The sequence below is a fragment of the Bos indicus x Bos taurus genome, chromosome 18 (genome assembly GCF_003369695.1).
Source record: "Bos indicus x Bos taurus breed Angus x Brahman F1 hybrid chromosome 18, Bos_hybrid_MaternalHap_v2.0, whole genome shotgun sequence".
In the NCBI taxonomy this organism is placed as follows: Eukaryota; Metazoa; Chordata; class Mammalia; order Artiodactyla; family Bovidae; genus Bos; species Bos indicus x Bos taurus.
In genome coordinates, this window is record NC_040093.1 from 50,990,144 (window position 1) to 51,015,639 (window position 25,496).

Here is a 25,496-nt window from a genome sequence, read left to right on the forward strand (position 1 = left end):
CATATTGATTCCAGCCTAGGTCACAGGAGGACTTAAAATATGTCCTGCTCAGCGTTCCCTTATCATCAGCACCAACAAAGGAAGAAGGTGTCTGAACAGCAGCTCCACCAGAAGCCGGCAGACAGCCTTGGTGAGGGACACATCAGTCAAGTCTCATACTCATCAGGCGGTTAACGAGGCTCCCCCCTCATAGAAAAGGGTCCCTTAACTCCAAATTCATTTTCCACAGAGAAGAGAAAAGAATCAGACATAAACTATAAATGAAATCAAGTATCTTTATTTTTAGATTTAAATATAAAAAGTAAAGGATAAAAGCAGTAAAAATTACACTTTAAGTGAATAAATTACTATATATTTTGACATTTATAAAACACAGGAGGAGGATGGAAGCCACACAAATTACTGTAAGTGAGCAGCCGTTGACTATGTGGGTACCACCCAAGTTCTCCAGTCGACTCCACCAATAGACTCGGCTGCAGATACCATCTGGGAACCAGAGCTGCTCTCTCCTTCACACCAGGAGGAGCCTTCCTTATCACCGGGGCACGGAGAGAACCCAAGTGTGTGCCTTCAAGCACCTCTTCTGCCAGGCTCCAAGCAGAAGGCTCAGCCTGAGTTGTGTTCTTCATCTTCTCCTGCAGGTTAATGGTGTTAAAATGAAGCAAAGGAAGTGCCTAGAAGTTGGGCACCTCTCCTTTCTGCAGTTGCTTTATTTTCTTCTCCTGTAAATTAATTTTTTGAATCAAAAGAGAAAGGGCCTATTTCCATAGTTCTCCTCACCGGGATTTTGGGCTTAAAAGGTACTCCGCAGTAGGGCAATTGTTAAGCTCTTATCACTATTGGCTGTTCCTCGTCTTCATCTTCTTAGGTGAGTTTTGGGGTTCTCTTCTTCCAAACAAAGGCAGGTGACCTGGGGTCAATGAGTGGAATTTCTTTCTTTTCAGGAACACCCACAACATCTAACAAGCTACAAGAAAGGCAAGGCTCCACATGAAATTTAAAGTGCTTATCCTCCCATACCTTCTTTGCTTCTCATTGTTTGATTCTTTCTCTGTTTCAAAATCAAAGCCAGTAGGGATGGTGAGTGGCTTCTCTGGCAGTTTCTTAGACAAAATGGATCCACCATCAAGAATCCCGAAATCCAGTTTCCATGCTTTAAATTTGCAGAGCTTTCAGGACTTCCCTGAGCATTCAGGGTTTAAGAATCCACCTTGTAATGCAGGAGTCAGGTTCGATGCCTGGTCTGGAAACTAAGATCCCACAGGCCTCAGAGCAACTAGCCCTCAAGCCACAACTAGAGAGTCCATGCATCTCAATCAAAGACTTTGTGGGATGCAATGATGATCCCGAGTGTCACAGGATTGTCACGAGTGTCATGATCCCGGCTGCCCCCATCCCTGCTCAGCTGCTGACAAAGACAAATAAATAAATAAATATGCAAAAATATTGTAGAGTCCTGCTTCTACAGGATTACATTTCTTGGATTTTCCATTTGTTTCCAACACCTCCACCACATCTTGCTGCATTTTATTCTCTTCTCTGACTTGCTTCTCAGTACTTTTTAGGATCTTCTGTATATGGGGAAAAGAACCTGAAATGGAATAGATATGCATTTATGCATGGCTGAATTAAGTTCCTGTACACCTGATACAAACACAGCATTGGATATCAACTCTATTCCAATATAAGATCAAAATGAAATTACAGAGAAAGTAAAAGAAACAAGAAAGGGGCATAAAGAAATGCTGCCACCCTGTGGCCGTTTTTCATAACAGCAACGTTAAAAGCTGTGCTGATGGACACGATATTCAGAAGGCCTGTGGGGTTGAGTAAACAACTGCCCTCAAAAAATGTTCTAGGAGTGTTCATCGAAAAACAGGGCAGACATTCAAGAAGTCATCTGCAAGAGGTTTAATTCATAACCTTTAAAAAAATCACAGGAAACATTGTCAACCTTGCTAAATATTAGAGAAATCCAAATCAAAACTACAATGAGCTATCACCTCACAACGATCAGAATGGCCACTGTCAAACATTCTACAAAGAACCAAGGCTGGAGAGGGTGTGGAGAAATGAGAACCCTCCTCCATCAATGCTGGAAAGTCAACTGGGAACAGCTACTATGGAGTGTGCGTGCTAAATCACTTCAGTTGTGTTTAACTCTTTTCAACCCTGTGGACTGAAGCCTGCCAGGCTCCTCTGTCCATGGGATTCTCCAGGCAAGAATACTGGAGTGGGTTGACATGCCCTCCTCCAGGGAATCGTCCCCACCCAGGGATCAAACCCAGGTCTCCTGCACTGCAGGCGGATTCTTTACCATCTGAGCCACCAGGGAAGCCTGAACATGCCAGTTCCAATAGATTAAAGCTCCCCCAAATTGTCACTCTGCTTATTTAACTTCTATGCAGAGTACATCATGAGAAACGCTGGGCTGGAAGAAGCACAAGCTGGAATCAAGATTGCCAGGAGAAATATCAATAACCTTAGATATGCAGATGACACCACCCTTATGGCAGGAAGTGAAGAGGAACTAAAAAGCCTCTTGATGAAGGTGAAAGAAGAGAGAGAAAAAGTTGGCTTAAAACTCAACATTCAAGAAAACTAAGATCATGGCATCTGGTCCCATCACTTTTCATGGGAAATAGATGGGGACACAGTGGAAACAATGTCAGACTTTATTTTTTGGGGCTCCAGAATCGCTGCAGATGGTGACTGCAGCCATGAAATTAAAAGACACTTACTCCTTGGAAGGAAAGTTATGACCAACCTAGATAGCATACTGAAAAGCAGAGACATTACTTTGCCAACAAAGGTCCGTCTAGTCAAGGCTATGGTTTTTCCAGTAGTCATGTATGGATGTGAGAGTTGGACTGTGAAGAAAGCTGAGAGCCGAAGAATTGATGCTTTTGAACTGTGGTGTTGGAGAAGACTCTTGAGAGTCCCTTGGACTGCAAGGAGATGCAACCAGTCCATTCTAAAGGAGATCAGCCCTGGGTGTTCTTTGGAAGGAATGATGCTAAAGCTGAAACTCCAGTACTTTGGCCACCTCATGCAAAGAGTTGACTCATTGGAAAAGACTCTGATGCTGGGAGGGATTGGGGGCAGGAGGAGAAGGGGACGACAGAGGATGAGATGGCTGGATGGCATCACTGACTCGATGGATGTGAGTCTGAGTGAACTCCGGGAGTTGGTGACGGACGGGGAGGCCTGGTGTGCTGCGATTCACGGGGTCGCAAAAAGTTGGACACGACTGAGCAACTGAACTGAACTGAACTGTAGTTTGAAGAGACATTGCTCTGGAAAACTCCCTGATGTTCTCCATACGTCTTCAAGTAATACACCTTTCCTTCCGATGAGCTTTGGCTGAGTTGTAGCTTCTGGTTCAACAACCCCCGAGAGGCAAATCCACTTTTCTGGTAACACCTCTCCATCCAGACTCCCAACCAGCACTCCTGGCCCCCTTTGATAATAATTCTACAGTCAGTTGTCTTGCTTCCAATACATGGAAATCATGTTATTTTTCTGCAAGCAAAGCTAAGTAAGGGCCAGAAACAGTGTCCCCATTTTATCTTGTGAAGCCAGTAGGTGTCAAACAAATTCTCTTCTGTGGATCCATCATCCTCCAGTTCAATGCCTCCTTTTACGGAAAACACTGGTAGGGCTTTGAGGTTTTATTTATGGCTCATTTCTGAAGCCTTTTAATACCTACATTGTGCTTAGTCGCTCAGTCATGTCCAACTCTTTGCAATCCCATGAACTGTAGCCTGCCAGGATCCTCTGTCCATGGGGATTCTCCAGGCAAGAATACTGGAGTGGGTTGCCATGCCTTCCTCCAGGGGATCTTCCCAACCCAAGGATCGAAGCCAGGTCTCCCGTATTGCAGGAGGATTTTTTACCGTCTGAGCTACCAGGGAAGCCTATACCTACATTAAATATACAGATTACTCATCAGTACCACTTCTACTTTGAGGTTAAAAATCCTCCAAGTTTTTCCTAATATACTTATTATTCCATGCGTTGCGTTTAAATCTTTGTCCATATGTTATTTATCTTGTGTCTCATCTGATTTAGTTAATTACACAGTTTTCCCCTGAATAACGCGGTACTCATCACACAGTTCTTGCCAAAACTGGATTTGACAAAGTAGGGCACAGATGGGCCTGGGAGAAAGTTCGAGAGCAGGACTTCAAGTCTGGTGGAGGCGAGAGTCTAGTTCAGGGAACTGGAAGGAAACACCCTGCCTGAGGACCCACCGCCGACTTCAGGCTCCAGGACTAAGACTGCACCTGAAAACAAAGACAATTGCCAAGATGCGCCTGCGCGCTGGAGGCCTCCTGACAGACACGCGCGAGACGCAGAGCAGCCAATCCCCGAGTGGTGGGGCGGGACCTTCTGCGCGCTCCGCACTCTCCCGGCGCCTATTGGCCGGGCTGCTTCGGTCGCAACGCCGATTGGAGGCTTGTGCCTGACAGGCCTGTATAAGCCGGCTGCTCGCCTTTCGCTCATCTTCAGCCCGGGAGGACTGGACTAGGCTCGGCTGGACGCCGCCCAGCTCCGGGCGCGCCCCGGGCCGGGTTGGGCAGCGCCGGAGGATAGACGGAAAAGCACCCTGTGAAACCCTCGTAAACTCTTAGCCTGGCCTCTTCCAATTCCAGGCTGGGAAACCCCAAATCCCAGAAACACCGAATCCCCTAGTGCTGCGACCCCCAAATATCTAGAGGAACCCCAATTCCCCTCAGCCTGAGGCACCCTAAAAACAGCACCTGCAGAGAGACCAAATTTCCTTATCCTCAGAGACCCCGAATACTTTAGCCTGGGAACTCTTAATCCTGTCATGCTCAAGACCCCAACTGTCCTGCATGTTGGACGCCTAAAGCCCCTTAATGAGAGATCCCCAATTTCCTCAGCCTCAAAGATCCCAAGTTCTCTCACCCTGTGCATTCTACATCAGCCAAAAGACACCCCCCCAATCCTCTCCTTCTGAGGAACCCCAGTTCCTTCAGCCGGTGTGACCCAGATCTCCTGAAGCCAAGCGACTTGTCCCTTAGATGTAGAACCCATGTTGTGCCCAGATTTTCCCAGAGTACCCAGGCGGAGATCCCCAAAACACTTTTTGGAGAAATATTCCCTCCCAGGCACTGGAACAGAGCCCTGATTTCAACCTGACCCCAGTCCAGCAGTTAGGGGCTTCCAGGTCTCCTCAGGACTCCCTCTGTCACCCACAGACACAACACTCCCACTGCCTTTCCTCAGAGGGGCTGAATTGTAGGGGAATCAAAGAAACCAAATCTAGTTCACATTAGGCTGGTCTGCCATAGCTTGTTAGGATCCCTCCATCCCACCAATACCCCCACCCCAACTTTCCCCACACCTTCCTGCCCTGGACACTCCACACAAGGAAGACAGACCTGGCCCTGGACAGTGGTCTAGGCTATCTCAGCATCTTCTTCTTCCACAGGTAACCTTGGCCTTGAGGCAGTGCCATGGCCATGAGCCCCAACAGGTCCCCAGAGGAGAGCATTGAGGGAGATACTGGGAGAACAGAGTGGAAGCCCACGGTGAGCGGCAGAGTGGCAAAGCTGGACTCTAAGCCGGCCCCACAGGAAGGACATGGAGGTGGTCCCTGAAGGACCACAGACTGCTTGCCTGCGCCACGGAGTAAACTCTGTGAACATACACAGGATGGGAGTACCGGTCCTGTCTGAGACGGTGGGATAGACTGGGGTGGAACAGGACACTAGCATCATCAACTGCTCTGTGTCCAGGGACAGTTAGGAGGCTCAGTGTTTGCTCAGTTAAGCAGGACATAGTCCGGAAGGAAATTATTCATCCCTGTCTCACAGAGACCATCCACTAGCTTCAGGGTACTCCCTGCACCCAAGGTGGAAGAGAAGGCCCAGCTCTAAAGTCTGACTTATATGAGTAAGTCACTGATGAACTCTATTATTTTTCTTAGGCCAAAGATGCTTTCAAAGACATTTCCATATACTTCTGCAAGGAAGAATGGGCACAGATGGGATAATGGGGGTAAAGTCTGATATAGGAATGTGAAAAGGAACTATGAAGCGCTGATTACTTTAGGTAACAGGAAGTGCTGGGTGCCTGTGAGCTTAGGAAACATGAAACAGGTCTTCGGCCTCAGTGTTAACTTGGCCCTCTCTTTGGTGGCTTCATCTGCTCACAGTTCCCTTTCGTGTGGAGACTAAGGAGGAAATTTTTATTTCTCGCTGGATATGCAGCTTTCTACTCCTGGGTGCCTGCCAGCGAGGGGCTCCCAAGACACCTCAAGCTGGGGTTAGCGATGGGTGAGCTGGATGCCAGGGAACCCAAGACCCTGCAGCAGGTCAGTGCAGTATGGACAAGGGCTGGCCTCACTGAATGGTTAGGCCCTGTCCATTCAAGACACCCTCTCTGAAAAAAAAAAAAAGACACCCTCTCTGGACTCCAGATGAAGGTTCTGCTGCCCTCAGTGCCCACCTGAGTCTCAGGAGGTAGAAGAAAGACTAGGTTGTCTCTCCCACCTCCTGCCCAGAGAATGACAAAGGCCAGTTCCCAAAAGTCAGTGCAGGGTGAGCAGAGCAAGTGCTTGGGTCTCACAGGGTCCCTGTGAAGAGGGGTTTACTCGTGATCAGATCCTTCTTGGCTAATTCTCTTTCTGTGTTGTCTTCATATCAAATCTCACAAGGACAAGGCAGTCCAGGTGTTCACAGCATCACTGGCCCAGGTGCCGACAAGACGCTCCTTATGGTGTGTTTATTATAGGCAGGGAGATAGGGTGGCTGGTGTGATGCTCCCCTGGACAAGGGAAGAGACCCCCTAGGTTGTGTCTCTTCTACCTCCTGAGATCCAGGTGAGCACTGGGGGCAGCACTACCTGGGGTCTGGAGAAGGTGTCCTGAATGTCGGACAGGGCCTAACTGTCCAGTGTGGCTTCAGGGGGTACTGGCATGAGAGTACTAACCCCTTTTCTAAAAATATCAGACAACCACTGAGTTCTTTTTGGGGTTTGGCTTCAGGTATTTTTTGATATGGTCCATTTTTGAAGTCCTTGTTGAATTTGTTACATATTGCTTCCACTTTATGTTTTGATTTTTTGACTGCAAGGCATGTGGGATTATTACCAAGTCCAAGCTCGCTTTGCTTGCCGCACAACAGGTCAATAAATCAGAGGTGAGGTGCTGAGGCATGGAATATGACTTTACTTAGAAAGCCAGGAGACCAAGAAGATAGCGGACTAATGTCTTAAAGAAGCCACCTTGTTGGGGTCTGGATGCCAGTGTGTTTTATAGGACACAGAGCTGGGGAGGTAAGGAAATAAAGTAAAAAGGCCATTAATCTGGCAAATATCTCCTGGAATGGCCAGGCTCGGGAGGAGATGTGTTACTTTCTTCCTTCCCGTACCCATCCACAGGTGGACAGGTCCTGAACAAAAGCAGAGGGCAGGGTTTCCTGAGGTGGGCCATTACGTATGGACAGTATCCTTACAGTAAACAAGCCAACAGGAAGCAAAGCTTAAAGTAAAGGATTTAATTTTTTTTTAATTTTAAAACATGGAGTCAGATTTTGTTCTTCCCTGTAACAATTCCCCACTGTCAGTGTCCATTCCACAATCTTATGGAAAAAGGGGTGATGACTGTTCTAATTACTCCATCAGTTACATCTTTGGGGGCGTGTCCACCATTGGTGCCAGTGTTCTGAATGTCGAGATTTGTCTTCTGTTGTTCTTTGGAAAGTGTCTACTTCACATGTGTAGACATAAAAATATTTATAACATAGGTGTGAGAGTTAAGTTTTATTCAGTGAGAATCTTTTAGGACTTCAAAACTGGAGGCAGCATCTAAAGGTAAGGAATTTAGCACTTTTCTATGTATGGGAAGATGCAAGAGTCATCTCATTGAAATTATTCCTTTTGATACACACTTCACCATCTGGGGCCAATATCTTGTCTTCTCCTTCCTGAGTTTCTTCAGGGCTCGCAGTGGAGACTGGCTGTAGTCTGATAGCTGCTAGAGAGCAGGTATTCTTCTCCTTCCCGAGTTTCCTCACTGCTCACGGTGGGGAGTGGCTGCAGTCTGATGGCTGCTAGAGGGCAGGTATTCTTCTCCTTCCCGAGATTCCTCAGGGTTCACAGTGAGGAGTGGCTGCAGCCTGATGGCTGCTAGCAGGTAGGAGGGGGAACCTGGGTCCCCATTGTGATCACCTCAGCAGAGAGAGCAAGCATGTCCTGTGACTCCAGACAATCTTCCAACATTCAGGGTTCAGCATTCAGCCTGCAGGATCCAGAGCTACCAGCTCAGCCACCAGCTCAGCCACCATGCTCTGTGCTTAGTTGCTATGTAGCCCTAAAACCTACACTGCAGGAGGCCTTCTAAACGAGGCGCCCTGTCGAGCAAACTCTTGGTCACACACTCCAAGCCCGACCAAGGCCCAGCTTTGCTGAGCGGGCCTCACTGGGGACCCAGGTTCCCCTCCTCTTCCACATTCCATATCTGAGTGGGGATAAGGCAGGGGCTGGGGGCACAGTGCAAGTAGGGCAGAGGGTCTCCCATCGCCCTTTCTGGTCCATCCCTGGGAACACGGTCTTGTGTCATGTCCAGTGGCAGGGGACATGTGTCCCCAGCTCAAACACTCTCTCTAGGGGATGTGAGCCATGAGCACTAACACAGGAAATCCTGAGTGACCTGCTTAGGCTGGAAGACTAGTTCCTGGGATGTGAGATGAAGTCAGAAAGCGGCTTCTCACTGGGACTGGCCTTCTCCAGACCTAGCTTGTGGGCAGCAAGAGTGGGATAAGGGGCTCCCAGTTGGGGCAGCCACACAGTGCCTCTTGACAGCCCCATGGAGACTGTGTGGCCAGAGCAACCACGAGCCTGCATTCACACAACAGATGGCCTCTGAGAGGTCCATGACAGACCAGAGTGACCACAAGCCCACATTCACCTATCAGACACCCTCTGAGAGATCTGTGACAGACCACAGTGACCATGAGTATGCATTCACCCAGCGAACGGCCTCTGAGAGGTCTGTGACAGATGAGAGTGACCATGAATGTGCATTCACCCAGCAAACGGCCTCTGAGAGGTCTGGCAAGCCCACATGCACCCAACAGGTGGCCTCTGAGAAGTTGAGACATCTATGACAGGCCAGAGTGACCACAAGCCCACATGCACCCAGCAGATGACTTCTGAGAGGTCTTGGACAGGCCAGAGCGATGAACATTCATTTGACTACCTCTGAGAGGTCTGTGACAGACCAGAATGACCAAGAGCCTGCATTCGTCCAGTGGACGGCCTCTGAGAGGTCTGGCGAACCTGCATTTACCCAGCAGATGGCCTCTGAGAGATCTGTGACAGGAAGCCCACCATTAGACAATGGAGGGTCTTAGTGACACATGGAAACACCACCAGGGAAAATATGAAGACTCTGGGAAACTAAAGTATGAAGATCAAAGAAAATCTTACTGCACTGAAGGTTCCTCTTGGGACGAGCAAGGGCAGCTCCAGGACTGCAAAGGCTTTTGTGGCTTCAAGCAGTAGAGACCCTGGTCCAGAGTGCTGGGACTGGGGCGGAGGTGGGGAGGCAGCATTTCACAGCAAGGGGGCCCTTCTGGGATTGTGGGGCTGCCACTGTCCACTATCTGGGGTCACCCACAGCCCAGGGTCATCCACTGGCAGCCCCGCCCCTGCTGTGTCCCTCCTGCTCACAGGCCCTCCTCCCCGCAGCTGCCCCCATCCCTGCTCAGCTGCTGGTTGTCCTTTCATGCTCCCAACCCTGCCCCTGAAAACAGGAATCTGACTGGCCATTCCAGGGCCAACCTCTCCCTCAGGGGGTGCCGTCCCGCTCTCAAACTCATGCCCCACCTCCAGCCGCGGTGTCTTAGGAAGCTTCTGTTGATGCCATGTCCACAAACCCAGAGTCTCTGACCGACACCTAGGACTGAAAAGTACCAGGCGTTTCCCAGGAAAGGAAGCTGGGAGAGGGTGTTCTCCTTCCCCTCCAACCTGCAACCAGCAGCCACCAATGCTGCCTCTTCTGCCCCCATGCTGCTCAGCGGGCAGACAAGCTGTGTTCTGATCACACACGAGGCCAAGGCCATCTCAGGCCCCATCAGTGGACCAGCTGCCTCCTCTGCCCCCACGCTGCTCTGCGGGCAGACAAGCTGTGTTCTGATCACGCACGTGAGGCCTTGTGCTGCTCAGTAGGCAGACGAGCTGTGTCCTGATCACACACGAGGCCAAGGCCATCTCAGGCCCCATCAGTGGACCAGCTGCCTCCTCTGACCCCACGCTGCTCTGCGGGCAGACAAGCTGTGTTCTGATCACTCACATGAGACCTTGTGCTGCTCAGCGGGCAAGACGAGCTGTGTTCTGATCACCCATGTGAGGCCAAGGCCGTCTCAGGCCATCAGTGGACCAAACAGAAGAGGCTCAGTTCTAACAACCAGGACACATGCCCCTAACCCGTTGGGCCAGCCCCCAACCAACCACTTCTCCCCCTCTGGTTCGTGTGCTCAGCCCAGCTCCAGCCCCGTGGCCAGTGGCCAGATAAGACGCCCCTAACAAGGGCGGGGAGAAGGGATCAGTGCATGATGGAACGGTGGGAGTGTGAAGCATCACCCTCCCCTTCAGCACTTAACAGTTTCCCAGTCCCTGAAGTTAATCACATCAAGGGGAACCTATTCCCCGATAGTGACAGTCACATTGAAAGGATGCCCTAAAGATTTTTGGAAGAGTAAGCAAACCATGTGGAAACTATTAAAATACTGTGATGAAGTATTTGAACTGGAACTTGTATCAGTTGATATCAATTTATCATCTCCATCATGAGTAGACTAAATAGGGATACATTTGATTGTAGATTTTATGCTAGTTTGCCTTGTCACACTGGCTGAGACTACCAACTCCCCTCCCCTTTGTCCCCGCAGGAACCTCTGTGATGTGAGTCTCAGCGTTGGACATGGGTGGCGATAATGAAGCCGACAGCACAGACAACTCGGCCGTCGCCAACACCTTCAGCCAAGACCCCTCGGTGCCATGTCACATCAGCTAGCACGTGGAGACCACCAGCATGCCCACTGCCAGATGCACCCACAAGTCAAGGGTCAGCAGGGGGCCACCTAGTGAAGCCACCGAATCGACACTTGTCCCAACTGGTGAGGGACAGACACTGCAGCCAATGAGAATAAGCAACAGCAATGAAGACATAAACGAAAGACATGACACTGTAAAAACCCCTAGAAGACAACACAGGCAAAACATTCTCTGACAGAAATCATACCAATGGTTTCTTTGGTCAGTCTCCCAAGGCAACAGAAATAAAAACAAAAATAAACAAAGGGGGCCTAATCAAACTTACAAGCTTTGGCACAGCAGAGGAAACCATAAATAAGATGAAAAAGGCAACCTACAGAATGGGACAAAATATTTCCAAATAATGTGACCAATAAGGACTTAATTTCCAAAACATACAAACAGCTCATACAACTCAACAAAAAAAACAAACAAACAACCCAATTGAAAAAAGGGCAGAAGAACTAAACAGACGTATCTCCAAACAAGAAATACACAGGCACCAACAGCATCGACCCTCTGGCTTTTGGCCCGACTGCAAAGTCCAGCTGAGGCCAGTGCACATTCCATGACCTGTGCTCTAGGGTGGCCCTTGTGTCACTGGTAAGCAGCGGTGTCACGATGCAGCCCAGCGGGACTCAGCCTGGCAGACTGCTAGAAACAGCGGGGACACCCTGACCCATCAATGCTCCCAGTCCTGGACGAGGCAGTGACCTGAACGGGCAGACGAGTGCAGAGAGCAGAGTCCATGGCACGGACAAGGTCCAGCCGTCCCCAGGCAGGGAAGGGGCTTCCCTGGCTTAAGAATAAAGAAGCTCCAGGCGCAGGTGGTGGGAACAGACTCAGAGCCACTTTTTAAGACATGCAGAGCAGGACACCCAGGTGAGCAAAGGTCAGAGGGAGTTTACCGTAAAAAACAGTATCTGGGAGAACAGACAGGCTTGGGTGGAGCTGAGCCCAATGGGGGCTGGGAGGTTGGGCTTAGAAACCCTGTATGCCTTTCTCTGCCTCCTAATCTACTTAACCCCCACTCTGCAGCCTGACACTGTCTGTCCTGTGCATCTGCATGCTCAGACTGTCCATTCATTCAAAGAATATTTGTTTAGCACCTGCCTCTCACCAGGTCACGTTCCAGGCACAGGAACAGCTGTCAGGAGACAGACAATAACCCCAGTCCTTGGGGAGCAGAAATTCTACCAGGGGCCAAACGCACCCTTCCTGCGGCCACTGGCCCCAGCCTCACCCTCCTCAGCCCATCGGCCGGCCCTCCTGAAACTCCAGCCCACAGCTGTGGTTCTATCTGAGCATCTCCCATCCTCCAAGAAGGCGACTCTCTGAACTCACCGCCCATCAGCCTCTGGTACCCCGTGCCCTGTATCCTTCTCAGCACGTACCGCCATCTGAAGTGGCCTCCCTGACACCTGCATCACCTCAGTGTACCTGGCAATGTTATGTCCTTGGTGAAGGAAGGTCCCAGCTGCCTTCACACCCTTTCTGTTGAGTTCCCACCACAAATTCCTGTCACGGCAGCCTGGAAGGACTCTCTAGGCAGGTGTGAAGCAGGGGCTCAGAGGAGCCTGAGAGGCTGCACCCACCTGGGCCACTCCAGGGACCTCCCAGCACCGGCTCGGACCTGGACAGCAGGCAGACCAGCTTCCTTCTTCCTGGGACCACAATGGGGAGAGTCTCTTGTCACTGCTCAGGGTCGTGGCTGCCCGGGAAGGACTGTCAGTTCCACAGCACTGAGCACCCTGTGTGCTGTTGCACGTTTTACCTGCATGATCTCAACTTCCTCAGGCAGAATGCTTCGGGCTACATGCTTGAAACAATCAAAAGGAGTGGTTTAAGGTCACTCAAGAAAACACAATCCAGACACAAAAGGCCCCACACACCTGCCAGGAGGCCCAGAGGCAACACCAGAAAGGGAGTTGCTCGTCTCCTCCTCGTGGTCTCAAGTCTTCCTTAGCACAAGTTGTGCCTCCTTGTGCTGGGGAGCTGCTGCACCTCCAGCATCACATCACACAGTCAGAAGGGAGTGGGAGGAGGAGGGCTGGCCCACCAGCAGAGCTGCACTTTGCTCCCAGGAGCATGAAGGTGCTGTGTGGCAGCTACCGCTTAGGGGTCACATGGTGAACTTGGCATGGCTGGCCCTGGCACTATTAGGCTGGACCCCTTGCCTGCTCTTAGTCAGCCTCCTGCCCTCTCAGGTTCCAGGTGAAGCCTGCAGGCTGGGCAGGGGCCCTGGTGGGGCCACAGAAGCAGCTGTGGCAATGCCCTGCCCTGCCTGGTGCTCTCCCAGGACTAGGTTCTCTCTTGGGCAGAGAAGGCATCAGGGCTCTAGACAGAGGGGGTGACAGGGCAGCCAAAAAAGTTTGATTGTTGTTTTTGTTAGCTTGCTTCTGACATTTGAGACTGTAAGTGTACAAGGAAAGGTTACAAAGTGAAAATGATCAGCCCGTTGACACTGCTCATCCCTGACGTGGTCCTGGCATCACTCGCCTGTGTCCCACACCAGGAAGTTTTCCAGCACACAGCCCCTTTGCACGTCAGCTTTGTCCTCTGCGACACGGAGACTCTGACAGCCGCACCCTGAGCCTGTGATGGTGAAGAGGTGAACGAACCCTTGTAATGGAGTGAAAGCTGCTGCAGATTCAAACATGAGGCTAAAGCTGCCTCTCCCCCCAGTCACCAGCCACTACTCACCGCTCACTCACACACCAACACTCTGCACTGGGCTTACTCTCTGTACTGGGTTGTACTGGTCTCACTCTGTGGACTGGGCTCACTCTCTGGACTGGGCTCATTCTCTGGACTGGATTCATTCTCTGTCCTGGGCTGTACTGGGCTCACTCTCTGTACTGGGTTCATTCTCTGGACTGGGCTCACTCTCTGGACTGGATTCATTCTGTCCTGGGCTCACTCTCTGGACTGGGCTCACTCTCTGTACCGGGCTGGACTGGACTCACTCTCTGTACTGGGCTGCACAGCTGCCAGTGTGTGGAGGAGTTCATTGATTTAATTATTCCTCGTTGGGGAAGTAAACTTGTTTCTGGTCCCATCCCCATAGCAGTTTGCCTAAACAGGTGTGTGTATCTCTGTGGGGTCACCTCCTAAAAACATAAGCCCTGCCAAACCTCATCATATTTACCTCAAACACACATTTCCTGGTTATCTCCAAAGCAGTTGTAACCAATGCACAAACTTTGCCAGAGGTCTCTTTCCCCACCTCAGAGGGGCTTGATACTTAAAAGTTCAAACTGAGAACGCTCACTATCCGATCATTAGACCATGCAGTTTAGCGAGAAGAAAAACCACCCCACACCCAGAGCAACACAACCCGTCAGGCAATGTCACGCAGACTGTAAATACAGAATGCCCTTATTTTTATGTTACATAAAATCTGTTCGTGCGCACATCACGTGATATTGCAGTACGAGGAGATTCATGCCTGTGTGCTCAGACTTGTCTCTTCCTTCATTTCTGCACAGTCTTCACCCTACGCTGTCAGTGTGCCGGGTCCCTGCACCTTGGGGGTCGAGGGTCAGAGCAGGTAGGAGGGGGTAAAACGCAACCACAAGGGTGTCACCCCGTACCATCACTCTCAACCAGGGGTCGGTCCTGCCTGAGGCACCTCCACGCGGCCTGTCGGGGCTTCCAGCAGATCCTGACCATCCAAGGAAGGAAAAGAAACTGCACCGGTGTAGGGCCCTGGGGCTGATTGGGCTCACTGCGCCGCTTCCAGTGGCAGGCGTGGGCGCCAGCTGGAGCGCCGCCCGGCCTTCCCCCCACCGCCCCCTGCCCGTGCTGCGCCCCTCCCCGTCCGGTCCCGCCCAGCACTCCACCCCCACGTCTGAGCCCTGCCCCTCGTACCCCGCCCCTCATACCCCACCCCTACTCCCAACCCTACGAGGCAGGTCCACTCCACTTCCGCCGGGAGGAGCCTCCGTATCCTCCGCAGGTCTGCGCGTTGCGTTCGCTCTGTTGGCCCCCGCAACCACCACCAAGAAGACCCCTAGGACCCCCTGGGTGGGCACCTTCCACTCCTCCCCGGATTGGCCGGACACGTGGGAGGTGCCAGGGCAGGGCTTCCCGGGGAGGTTCTGGGGCTGGCGGTGTGGTGACCTCTGGCCTCCTCGCCAGTCCCCAGGTCGGCCGGCATGAGCTCTGGGGCCGCCCAGCGGCTGCAGACACTCCAGCGACACGTGGGCTTCCGGGAGGTAGGGGGACAGACCTGGGTCCGGAGCCCCTGACCTCTCCTCCACCTGGGGCTAAGTTCTGAGGTGGCCCGCAGATCAGGGGACTGAGCTGGATTCAGAGAGAAGCCCCTGAGGTCACCCAGGCCCTGAAGAGGTTGAAGGTGGCCAGGGTGCTCGGTGTAGAGACCCCTTCGGTGCTGGGAGGAGGGGGAAGGGTCAGCATTGTATATGGCAATGTGTTACCCAATTCCACTCCCACCCCCAGCGCCCCGCCCCCCCCAACCCTGCTCAGGGCAGTTTGGGACTTTGATCCTGGGGCTGTTCACTCCAAGGCACTGCCTCCTACCAAGGGGTGTGGACACAAGGTCTGCCCCACAAGCGCATCCCTGCCCCTCTCGTGGCCCAGGGCAGAGGCATGGAGCCGGGCAGCAGCCCGCTGACCACACACGTGCTGGACACTGCCTCAGGGCTCCCGGCCCAAGGCCTCTACCTCCGTCTGTCCAGGCTCGAGGACTGTGGCCAGCAGTGGACCGAGCTGAAGAAAAGGTAGGAGGGTGGTCTGGGGCAGGGCTCAATCCAGAACACTCCCCACCCCACCCACCCCACCCACCCCACCCCACCCCCCCGCAAGGGGCCCTGCACTGGGGCAAAGGGTGTGGGCACCGCTGGCAAGTGGCAGGGCTGACCGGGCCGGACGGTCTCCCTGCAGACTCTCAGAGCCTCTGTTTCAACAGGCTGAGTAGTCCTGGTCATGCTACAGCCTTGCTGGCAGAGCTCACACCCCAAGTGCCCACTGCGCTGGTACAGGGCTCTGTCTCTCCTTGCCCATTGGCCAGTTGAGGCCTGAGGAGGAATCGGAAAGGCCTGGTCGTCACCGTGACTGGCGGGTGACCTGTGCTGGGCAGCTCTTGAGCGCTGGACATTTGTTAGGTTCTCACTGCACCCTGTGTACAGACCCCGCAGGAACCCCTTCCACACGTGAGGAGATGGAAGGTGAGGCAGGAGGCCCCTGCCCCGGTGGACCTCAAAGGCCTGGGGCCTGAGACTACGGAGCCCTTCATGAAAGGGGGTCCAGGTCACATCTGAGCTTGGAGGAACACATGGAGCCACACAGAGCCACTCCCAACCCCCCTAAACTGCGCTGGTAAATGCTGCTGATGCTGATCACAGCACGGACACTTGAGAGCATGGCCTCTCGGTGAGCAGAGGCCCTCAGAGCCGCCGGCACTGCAGCTAGAAACGTGGCTGGCAGCCTGGACACAGTTACTCACCCAGAAAGCACAGTGTAGTGAACAGCAGGTGCTTGGTTTTACACTTCCCAGGTGGTGACAGCGTAAAGAACCCGCCTGCCAACGCAAGAGACTTAAGAGGCATGGGTTCAATCCCTGGGTTGGGAAGATCCCCTGGAGGAGGATATGGCTACCCACTCCAGTATTCTTGCCTGTGAGATCCCGTGGACAGAGGAGCCCGATGGGCTACAGTCCAGGGGTCCCAGAGAGTTGGTTACAACTGAAGTGACTTAGCACACGTGCACACGTCATGAAACAGTATGGCTAGTACAATTTTTTTTAATTTGTAAATAAGCACACTTATGCATAGAGAAAATGTGAAGTCTTTGTGCCAGATATGAAGTGCGGGGGAAGGGAAGGTTCTTTCCCTTCTCTTCTCTGGGGTTCCCTAAGGACAGTGAGGGGACATAGCCCTGGTCCTGGACGCTGCCCTGCTGCAGAGCCACCCAGGCCCTGCTCACCTAGGTCCGAGTCAGGCCACCCGGCACACGGACCCAGGAGACCTAGGCGTGTACCCCTCTGCAGCAACGCTCCTCTCCCCAGTTGCACAGATCGTGACGGCCGCTGCCCTGGGCTCCTACCTCCAGGCCAGATGAAGGCGGGCACCTACAAGCTGTCCTTTGACACCAAGGGCTACTGGCAGAAGAGGGGCCAGGAAAGCTTCTACCCATACGTGGAGGTGAGGGCCAGACGGGTGGAGGCCCGAGATGCACTGTGACCTGCAGGCTGGTCCTCCCCCGCCCCATCTCAACAAGCACCCGCTCTGAGCTCCTGGCCTTGACCACCCCACGCCTGCACCGCGCCACTCCAGTCAGGCTGACTCAGCCCTGGCAGACAGAGGTTCACCCGAGCCCTTCCAGCTCTCTGTCCCCTTCGCCTGACCTGTTCAGGGTGGTCCTAACCCTTGGGAACCTTCAGGCCCAGGGCCCCCTTAGACCGAGTGCTTCCCCTGGGCAGACCCCAGCCCCACCCACAGTGCTGTCTCCGCTTGGCCAGGCTGTGTGTACTCCCAGTATCCCCTCTGCCCGCAGGTCGTTTTCACCATCACAAACGAGACCCACAAGTTCCACGTGCCACTGCTGCTGAGCCCGTGGTCTTACACCACATACAGAGGGAGCTAGCGGCTGACCAGCAGCCAGCCTGTGGGCGTGGACACGGCACCATGGCAGACCGGGCCACCCCGGAGCAGGGGGGTGGGCAAGTTCCTGATGGGCACCAGGGTCACACTTTCCCTGGGATGTTCTGGCCCCATGTCGCAGGGGCAGGTGTCACTCAGGCTTCAATAAAGTTGCTGCTGACATCTGCGAGGTGGCTTCAGTCACGAGGCAAGCTTGGTGGGAGCTTCCCTGGGGGGATGAGGGGCGGGCGTGTGCACAGGGGGAGCACTAGGCCCCAGGGGGATGAGGGGCGGGCGTGTGCACAGGGGGAGCACTAGGCCCCGGGGGGATGAGGGGCGGGCGTGTGCACAGGGGGAGCACTAGGCCCCGGGGGGATGAGGGGCGGGCGTGTGCACAAGGGAGCTTCCCCGGGGGGATGAGGGTGGGCGTGTGCACAGGGGGAGCACTAGGCCCTGGGGGGATGAGGGGCGGGTGTGTGCACAGGGGGAGCACTAGGCCCCGGGGGGATGAGGGGCGGGCGTGTGCACAAGGGAGCTTCCCCGGGGGGATGAGGGTGGGCGTGTGCACAGGGGGAGCACTAGGCCCTGGGGGGATGAGGGGCGGGTGTGTGCACAGGGGGAGCACTAGGCCCTGGGGGCACCTCCCCACACAGCCACACAAGAGGACACGCAGCGCTCGTGGGAACCTTCATTCTCTGACGCACGCCTACAGGACAAATACCTGCTGTCCTGCTGTGGGGGGACCTCACCCGGGCTGGGGCTACGTTGGAGTGCCCACAAGTCCTGCGGGGCCCTGTCCCAGCGTCTGCCCGATCACAGCGGTCTCCAGGGGCTTGAAACCCACGTTGTCCAGGGGGACTCCGAAGGCCAGCAGCTTCGCCTCATAGGTGCGCAGCAAGTCATTGTGGGCCTGCAGGGACACAGCGGTGTTGTAGGGGGGTAGCCGGGGTGACCCTTGCTCAGGCCACCCAGCCCCGTGGAGGACACGCCTTTTCCAGGTGCTGACTGTGCCAGGCCCAGGCCCAGCCCCACACCCACACGCATTTATGTAAGTTTAAAGATTTAGATTTAACTAGCTCTACTCGGGGCTTCCTGAGTCGGCAACAGCCACTTGTTAAACAGAAGGGCGCTCCAAGGAGCTGCACGAGATGGAGGCTCAACGGGCGTGGAGGGGCGGGGTGCGGCCACCCTCCAGCATCGGTGCCTCCCTGAGGGAGGCGGGGGTCTTTAGCAGGTCACCTCCCTAGTGCTGACCAGAAAGCCCCAGGCTGATGGGTCGGAATCTCCACTCCTGGAGAGGCTGAGGTGGCGGTCAGTTCAGGCAGAAGCCCTGGTCGGGCTCAAACAAGTGACCACTGGGGCGTCCCGGTGCTTTCTAACAGCCCCGCTTTGATCAGGCTGTCAGCCTGAGAGATGTGGTCTCAGCTGCCACCACCTGTGGCCTCTCAGCCTGTGCTGACCCTCTTCTGTCATTCCCCCCTCTTCTTCTTAATGTCCCAGTCTTAAGGAGAGCATTTGCTCGACAGTTAGCAGTGCAAACAGGCATGTAAAGCTTTTCAGAGCACCTGACTCTCCAGGAGATGATTAAGCAGAACAAACCCCAGTGATTGGCCTCCATAAGACCAAACTCACCCAAGAAAGGCCCCATGGAAGGAGCCACTCTTTTAAGCCAAGAGGATTGAAGTCACTGAGTCTCCACCCCCGGAAGTGCGGTTCCAGGTAAGTGGGTGGTGATGGCCATGCACAGACACCTCCCAGCTCAGCTGGAAGATAACCAGGAGCTTCCCTACTGAGAGAACAAGTGTGGCCCAAGTCTAAGAACTTCATCAGGTGCTACCCAACCACTTCATGTGCGGGACCTCCAGTAACGTCCGATTCACGGCTGGGGAGGCTGAAGAGGGGGTGCACTCAGAGTTCCTGGTTCCCGCAGGCATTTCTCACTCAGGCTCACCATCCCTGCCTTCCTGGGAACCACACTCCCCGCCGTGTCTGTCAGCATCTATTCCCTTTCCCCTTCCCAGAAAAGCCAAGGTCTGGGCAATGGTGCTGGCAGGACCGACGCAGGCAGGATCTCTGTCCCCTCTACTTTTTCTCAAAGAGCACATTTCACAAGGTGGTGGTAAGGGTGTGAAGAGCGGAGCACGTTACATGCTGAGAGCCTAGCCTGACTCAGGACAAAAGCTCAAAGGGATACCTTGTCCTCAGCATCGTCACGACAAGATGCTGGGAGCTGAGACAGAAGGGTGAGCAAGGATCAGGCTCCGGAAGATCTCGGGGATGGGCCCCAGCCCTCCTCCTTCTCTGGGGCTCAGCCCTCCCGACAATCAGATGTGGGTTACGGAAGTTCTCCTGAGAGCCTCACGCACCCAGTGCATGGCCCTAATTTTCTGCGAGTACGCATCAGGGTTGCCAGAGCACCCGGGGAGGGCCCGATGGGCAGGGAAGGCCAGGGGATTTGGTCACCACGGAGCCCAGTGCCCATGATGGCAGTGCCTTCACCCGGGGCTCCAAGACCCAGGGCTCGTGTCTGAGTCACACTTGTGGGGTGTCTGCTCTCTGCAGGCAGCACTTCATCTGTGTCCCCACAGGCCAAACCCTGACAGAACTGTGGGCTCAGCCAGGAGCTGGGGACGCTTGGTGCAGGACACAGATGGTTACCAGGGTCAGAGCACTGTGCAGGAAGTCTCCATGAATGGTTGAGAAAGGCCAGAGCCCTAACTGCCCCTGCTTGGAGGACATGGACATTAACCTGGGGGAGCAAAGAGAACCCCCTGACAACCGCCCCAGAGGCCAGGCTAGCACCACGGTGCCAGAGCGAGGGTCGCACGGGACACCAGGCAGGCCGTGCACCGGGAGGCGCCAGCAGAGGCTCGGCCACATACAGGCCCAGTGACCCCGGGCGGGCACAGATGGCCTCAGACTGGGTCAGCACCCTGATCTCGGGGGTCAGCGTCAAGATCGGGGGCTCCTGGGTGAGGGGGCGGTGGGGGGCCCTCCGCACCTTGCAGACCCGGGCCAGCTCGTACTGCAGGTCCTTGATGGCGCTGTTCTTCGATTCCAGAACGTCCTGGGGAGAGGAAGGCATCAGGGAACCATGGCCTGGCCCCACCGCAGGGACATCCACACAGGGAAGGACTGCCATGGGAAGGCCTCAGAGTGAGACCCCAGTGTGTGTCCGCCCCCTAGACCCCGAGGGGACCTAACCTCAGGCCTAGCAGCCTCGGGTCACCCAGCTGGCCAGGACCCCAGAGCCAGGCCATGCCACCCTGGCAACACCAGAGACCCCCGCCCCCGTCACCTGCTCTTTCTGTGACACATCCCAGGTCAGGGAGCAGAGGGTCGAGGCCCAGCTCTGGGCGGGGTCCCTGCCAGGTGCGGTCAGGCCCTCTGGCCCTTGGGCACCGAGGCCTTGTCTGTCCTTTCCCAGCAATGCCCAGTGCCCAGGACAGCCCGCCCCAGGGGAGCACCACAGACAACTGCGGACACTCGAGGGAATAGACGCTCAGCCTGTGCTCAGGCGTGCGTCCCAGGGAAACCTTCCCACCACCCGCCGCACAGGCCACCGCAGGCCTGCCTCTCGCCCGCCATGGTGAGGGGCCATGGTCTCTTCCAGCACAGCTTAGGGTCCAGGCGGATGGAGGCTGTGGCCTCGGCTAAGAGACCAAGCTGGAGTGGGCAGTGGACTCGGGCTAGAAGGGTTAAAAGGCCAAGGAGGGGCTGGGGAGACCTTGAAGACACTGGAGCTGGGAGTCCACAGCGCACACAGACCTGGGCTCTCTGGCCAGGAAGCTGCGACCGCCCCTCCCCGAGGCTGACTGAGGGTCTGCCCTGGAGGGACGAAGCCCTGAGCACAGCCCTCGAGGCCTACCTCCAGCTTGCGGGACACGAGGGTCAGGGCCGCGGGGTCCAGGTTGGAGGCCGCTAGCACCTCATTGAACTGCACCTCCTTCTTCTCCACGGCGGCAACCAGCGCCTGCACCTTGCGCTCCAGGACGAGGTTCCTGAAACCCGCCTTCTGCTGCACCTCCAGGATGGCCGAGGTGAACTTATGGTACAGGTCGTCCCGCTCCTGCTGCACCTGCAGGGCACGGGTACCTCGCTGGCAAGACGCCCCTCCCACTCTGCCCAGGGCCACACCCCCACCTTCCCCAGCGTCCAGCCACAGGCAGGCTGGTCTGTGCCCAAGCCCCACTCTCTGCAACCAAATTAAAGGAGTGCAGTCTCCACACCATGGGAGGCAGGAGAAAACACCTCTGGGAGGTGTGGCAGGAAGCCATGGGGACCCCCAGGATGAGCTGCAGAGCGACCCTCCCACCAAGAAGCCAGAGCCAGCCCTGCCCTGCGTCTGGATGGCAGGCTCAGGACTGCACCCCACCCCCAATCATCCCCACAGGAGATCAGGGCCTCAGACTCAGCAATGCTGGGGTGAGGGGCCTTGAGGAGGTACACTCCATCTGCCCAGATCCTACAGCCAGGTGCCTGCCCACCAAGGACAACGTGCTTCCGCGTCTTCTTTTAACTGTGCACCATTTAGAAGTCAAGACTTAGCAGGGGTGTAACAGGAAAAAGTGACCCTCCTAAACCCCACTTCACAGAGGCCACCATCTGAGCACTGGCTGGGACTCCTTCCAGAATGTTCTCCACGCCCGTAAAAAACACAGCACTGCGAGGCATGACGAGCACTGCGCTGCAAACCTGCGGCCCCGTCCTTCTGACCATACTGCCACACCTCACATCTGCTTCCGTCCACTCCCTGGCCCTCTGCTCTTTAAAACCTGATGACCCTGGTTTTCCGGGACACTGCCTCTCTCACATACTGCGTAGACATGCAAATGGAGGACAAGGGGCAGAGAATGCAGACATACAATGGCCTGAGCCTGCCTGAGCCGCCTCCTCCTGATTCATGCCCACTTTGACCAGCGGGAGCAGCATCTCCCTGGTGCCTGCAGGACCCTCGGAGGCCCCTTGGGGGTGACTCCAGATCCAGCTGCTTGTGGGATGTTCCCGAGGAACTGGGTCCTTTCCACCGTCACAGTCTGCAAGAGTGTTTCAGTGGGAAAGGTGCTAACAGCTGACACACGAGGTGCTTGCCCGCGGCCAGGCCCCGGGAACCAAGCACGCTGGGGGGCTATCTGCAGAGAAGCACGTTCAGTGAGACACACACACCCAGTCCCATCAGTGAGGACCTGGGGCTGGGGACGGCCCCCTGGGAAACCATGGATGAGGCCACAACCCTGAACAGCCCTCAGGCAGACCGTCCACATTCTCAACACCAGCCGTCTGACCCAGCAATTCCCCTGCTAGGAATCACCATTCCAAAAAAGGGTCACACACCACACTAACAGGGTGCCTATAGCAGCAAGGACTGACAAGGGATTTTCACCAGGGGACACAGGCTGCTCTGGAGAGAAACTCGGGCTGGGAGGAATAGGCAGGCCCCCACTTCTGGGAAGCAAGGTCCTACACCAGCACACTCGAGAGTTTGGAAGAACTCAGGGTGCTCTCGCCACGTGTGAGGACCAGCATGCAGCCCCAAGGCCTTGCATTTTCACCCACAGGCTTCCTACGACACACGTAAAGGGTTAGGACTCAGAGACACACACAGGGATGAAAGATGGGCCAGACCACCGCTGCTTCAGAGGCCAGCCCAAGGTGAGAGCAGTGGGGAACTGCTAAGACATCAAGCTCGTCCACTGAGAGCCCCGCAGAACGGGGAGGGGCCAGAGCCAGCGACCTAGTCCCCCAGACGTGCCAGGAGCCCCCAGACATGCCGGGAGTCCTCCAGATGCCCTGGGAGCCCCCAGATGCACCAGCAGCCCCCCAGATATACCGGGAGCCCCCCAGATACCCCAGGAGCCCCCACACATGCCAGGAGCCCCCCAGATGCCCTGGGAGCCCCCAGATGCACCAGGAGCCCCCCAGATGCACTAGGAGCCCCCCAGATACCCCAGGAGCCCCCAGACACATCGGGAGCCCCCCTGATGCTCTGGGAGGCCCCAAATGCACCAGGAGCCCCCCAGACGAACCGGGAGCCCACCAGATACCCCAGGAGCCCCCAGACATGCCGGGAGCCCCCTAGATGCCCTGGAGCCCCCCAGATGCCCCAGGAGGCCCCCACAAATCCCAGAGCCCACCTTGACAAACTGCCAGCCCCCCAGATGTGCCGGGAGCCCCCCAGACCCCCCAGGAGGCCCCAGACATCCCTGGAGCCCACCTTGATGAATCGCTGCTCCAGCACCTCATGCTCCCACCTCAGGCTCTTCAGCTCCTTCTCGGTGACTTTCAGACGGGCTTTTGTGCACTGGAGAAAAGGTCAGAAAGCACCCCCAGTTCAGGCACCCACAAGATGCAGCTCAGGAGGGATGACCAGGTGAGGTGATCGTCAGAGCGAATGGCTCCCGGTCACAATGGACCGAGCCACACCATGGCGGCCAGGGGCCACTGGGCTCCCAGAACAGGTGCCAACCCCACGTGCCCCCAGGTCACCAGGCAGGGGACGGAGGGGTTCAGCACCTCCCCTGGTGCCCCGAGGGCTGGCTCTGCGCTGGGACTCGGGAGACACCTGCCCGACCTTCCTGCCCCTTCACACCAGGGAGGGCTGGGAATGCAACGGAAACCCACCACCAGGATCTGCTTGTCCCTCTCATAACTGCCGAGCTTCTTCTGCATGTCACTCATCTCCTCCCGAGCCTTCTGCAGGGGGTCTGCCAGGCGCCAGTTCTGCATGGCCACCTCCGTCATCTCCTTCTCCAGGTGCTCCTCCTTCTTCCGCATGTCCTCCATCTGCTCCTGTGGGCGCCGGGGGAGGAGCGGGACAGGGGTGTCGGTGGCAGGACTGGGTGCTGTGGCCTGCACGGGGGCTGCGAGCTCTCCTGCACAGAGAGGATGGTCCTGGGCATGTGTTCTGTGTGTAGACACGGAGAATAGTTTCTGAATTCTCTAGTAACGCGGCCTGCATGCAAACAGAGCTTCCGCTGTGCTCACTGCCAGCACTTGGGTGCGATGACACCCCTGATGCACGTGGGCCTATGACTTCCCCGCCACGCAAGGGGACTCACAATATGTGCATTTCAATCAGGGGCCGCTGAAGGCCAGGTGTGTCTACGAGCAGGGGTGTGGGCTCGAGGCGGCAGGCAGCCCCGGCGGCACCTTGAGGGAGTTGATGAGAGCCAGGTTGTTGAGGGTGATGTCGTTGTAGTAGTTCTTGATGTCGGTGAAGGCTTCCTCGTGTCGCTGCATCAGTGTGGTGATCTGGCCGTTCTTCCTCTCCTCCACCTCGTGGATCTCTGTCTTCCTGCGCAGGTCGAGCTCGTCCCGAAGCATCTTCATCTTCTTGTCGTACTTGGCCTCGATTTCTGAAAGGCAGCAGCACCCGGAGCAGCTGAGCAGAACCCCTGGTGCCGTGGTGACGAGAACAGATGGCGGCTGTGCCCAAGGCGGAAGACCTCCCAGGGGACGGAGGCCATCGACAGCGGGACAGGGCGGGGCGCTTCTCCTGCTGCGTGGCACCAGCACATGCCCTCCTCTGCCTGTCTCAGGCACCGCTGATCAGTCCCTGCCTCAGGGATCCCAACAGCCAAGCGCCACCCGGTGCCAGGGGGCACGGGCCACGGCCATCCAGCCAGACTGTGGCTAAGGTCGATGCCTCTGCAGGACGGGAGGGACAGCATGCCACCCCCTAGCTGGGTGACCTGCTCCAGGAGTCACTGTGTGCCAGGGTGGGGGGGCGAGGGGGGTCCTCCCAGCCTCCTAGACACCAGCCTTAGAAATGACCATGTCCTCTCACTCCGCATGTCTGGGCTGTTTTAACTGGAGGGCAGTTCCTTC

At 55.5% G+C, this 25,496-nt stretch overlaps 2 protein-coding genes across 12 annotated transcripts in view; one reads left to right on the top strand and one right to left on the bottom strand.

Annotated features, from left to right (window-relative positions):
• Nucleotides 1-261: 261 nt before the first annotated feature.
• Nucleotides 262-25,496, bottom strand: part of GAS8 (growth arrest specific 8) — a 37,328-nt gene continuing 12,093 nt past the window's right edge. For 7 of the 9 annotated variants that reach the window (XM_027513725.1, XM_027513727.1, XM_027513723.1 and 4 more), the window contains 6 exons: nt 24,819-25,024; nt 24,291-24,458; nt 23,884-23,970; nt 21,538-21,747; nt 20,671-20,736; nt 16,816-18,579 (listed from right to left, as the gene is read on the bottom strand). In XM_027513725.1, coding sequence (XP_027369526.1) covers nt 18,430-18,579; nt 20,671-20,736; nt 21,538-21,747; nt 23,884-23,970; nt 24,291-24,458; nt 24,819-25,024 — 887 coding nt within the window. In that variant the 3' untranslated portion in view covers nt 16,816-18,429. Of the gene's footprint in view, nt 1,592-16,815; nt 18,580-20,670; nt 20,737-21,537; nt 21,748-23,883; nt 23,971-24,290; nt 24,459-24,818; nt 25,025-25,496 lie in introns of those variants that run through there. The other 2 variants (XM_027513721.1, XM_027513720.1) reach the window with 2 other exon arrangements.
• On the top strand, nt 14,994-17,857 carry LOC113875399 (5-hydroxyisourate hydrolase-like). 3 transcript variants are annotated; one of them, XM_027513741.1, is made up of 5 exons: nt 14,994-15,093; nt 15,208-15,284; nt 15,670-15,809; nt 17,096-17,231; nt 17,584-17,857. In XM_027513741.1, exons 2-5 carry the CDS (start codon nt 15,225-15,227, stop codon nt 17,671-17,673), a joined length of 426 nt encoding a protein of 141 aa, XP_027369542.1. In that variant the 5' UTR covers nt 14,994-15,093; nt 15,208-15,224; the 3' UTR covers nt 17,674-17,857. The 3 variants fall into 3 exon arrangements, with proteins under 3 accessions (XP_027369542.1, XP_027369543.1, XP_027369544.1); XM_027513742.1 differs by having other exon boundaries at nt 15,008-15,025; XM_027513743.1 differs by lacking the exon at nt 15,208-15,284 and having other exon boundaries at nt 15,076-15,093; nt 15,596-15,809.

Bases quoted from the DNA above. Each gene is read 5' to 3' on its own strand.
- LOC113875399 (XM_027513741.1), top strand. From the start codon at position 15,225: ATGAGCTCTGGGGCCGCCCAGCGGCTGCAGACACTCCAGCGACACGTG. The intron at 15,810-17,095 runs GTAGGAGGGTGG...TCCTCTCCCCAG, and splicing joins TGGACCGAGCTGAAGAAAAG to TTGCACAGATCGTGACGGCC. The intron at 17,232-17,583 runs GTGAGGGCCAGA...CTCTGCCCGCAG, and splicing joins GCTTCTACCCATACGTGGAG to GTCGTTTTCACCATCACAAA.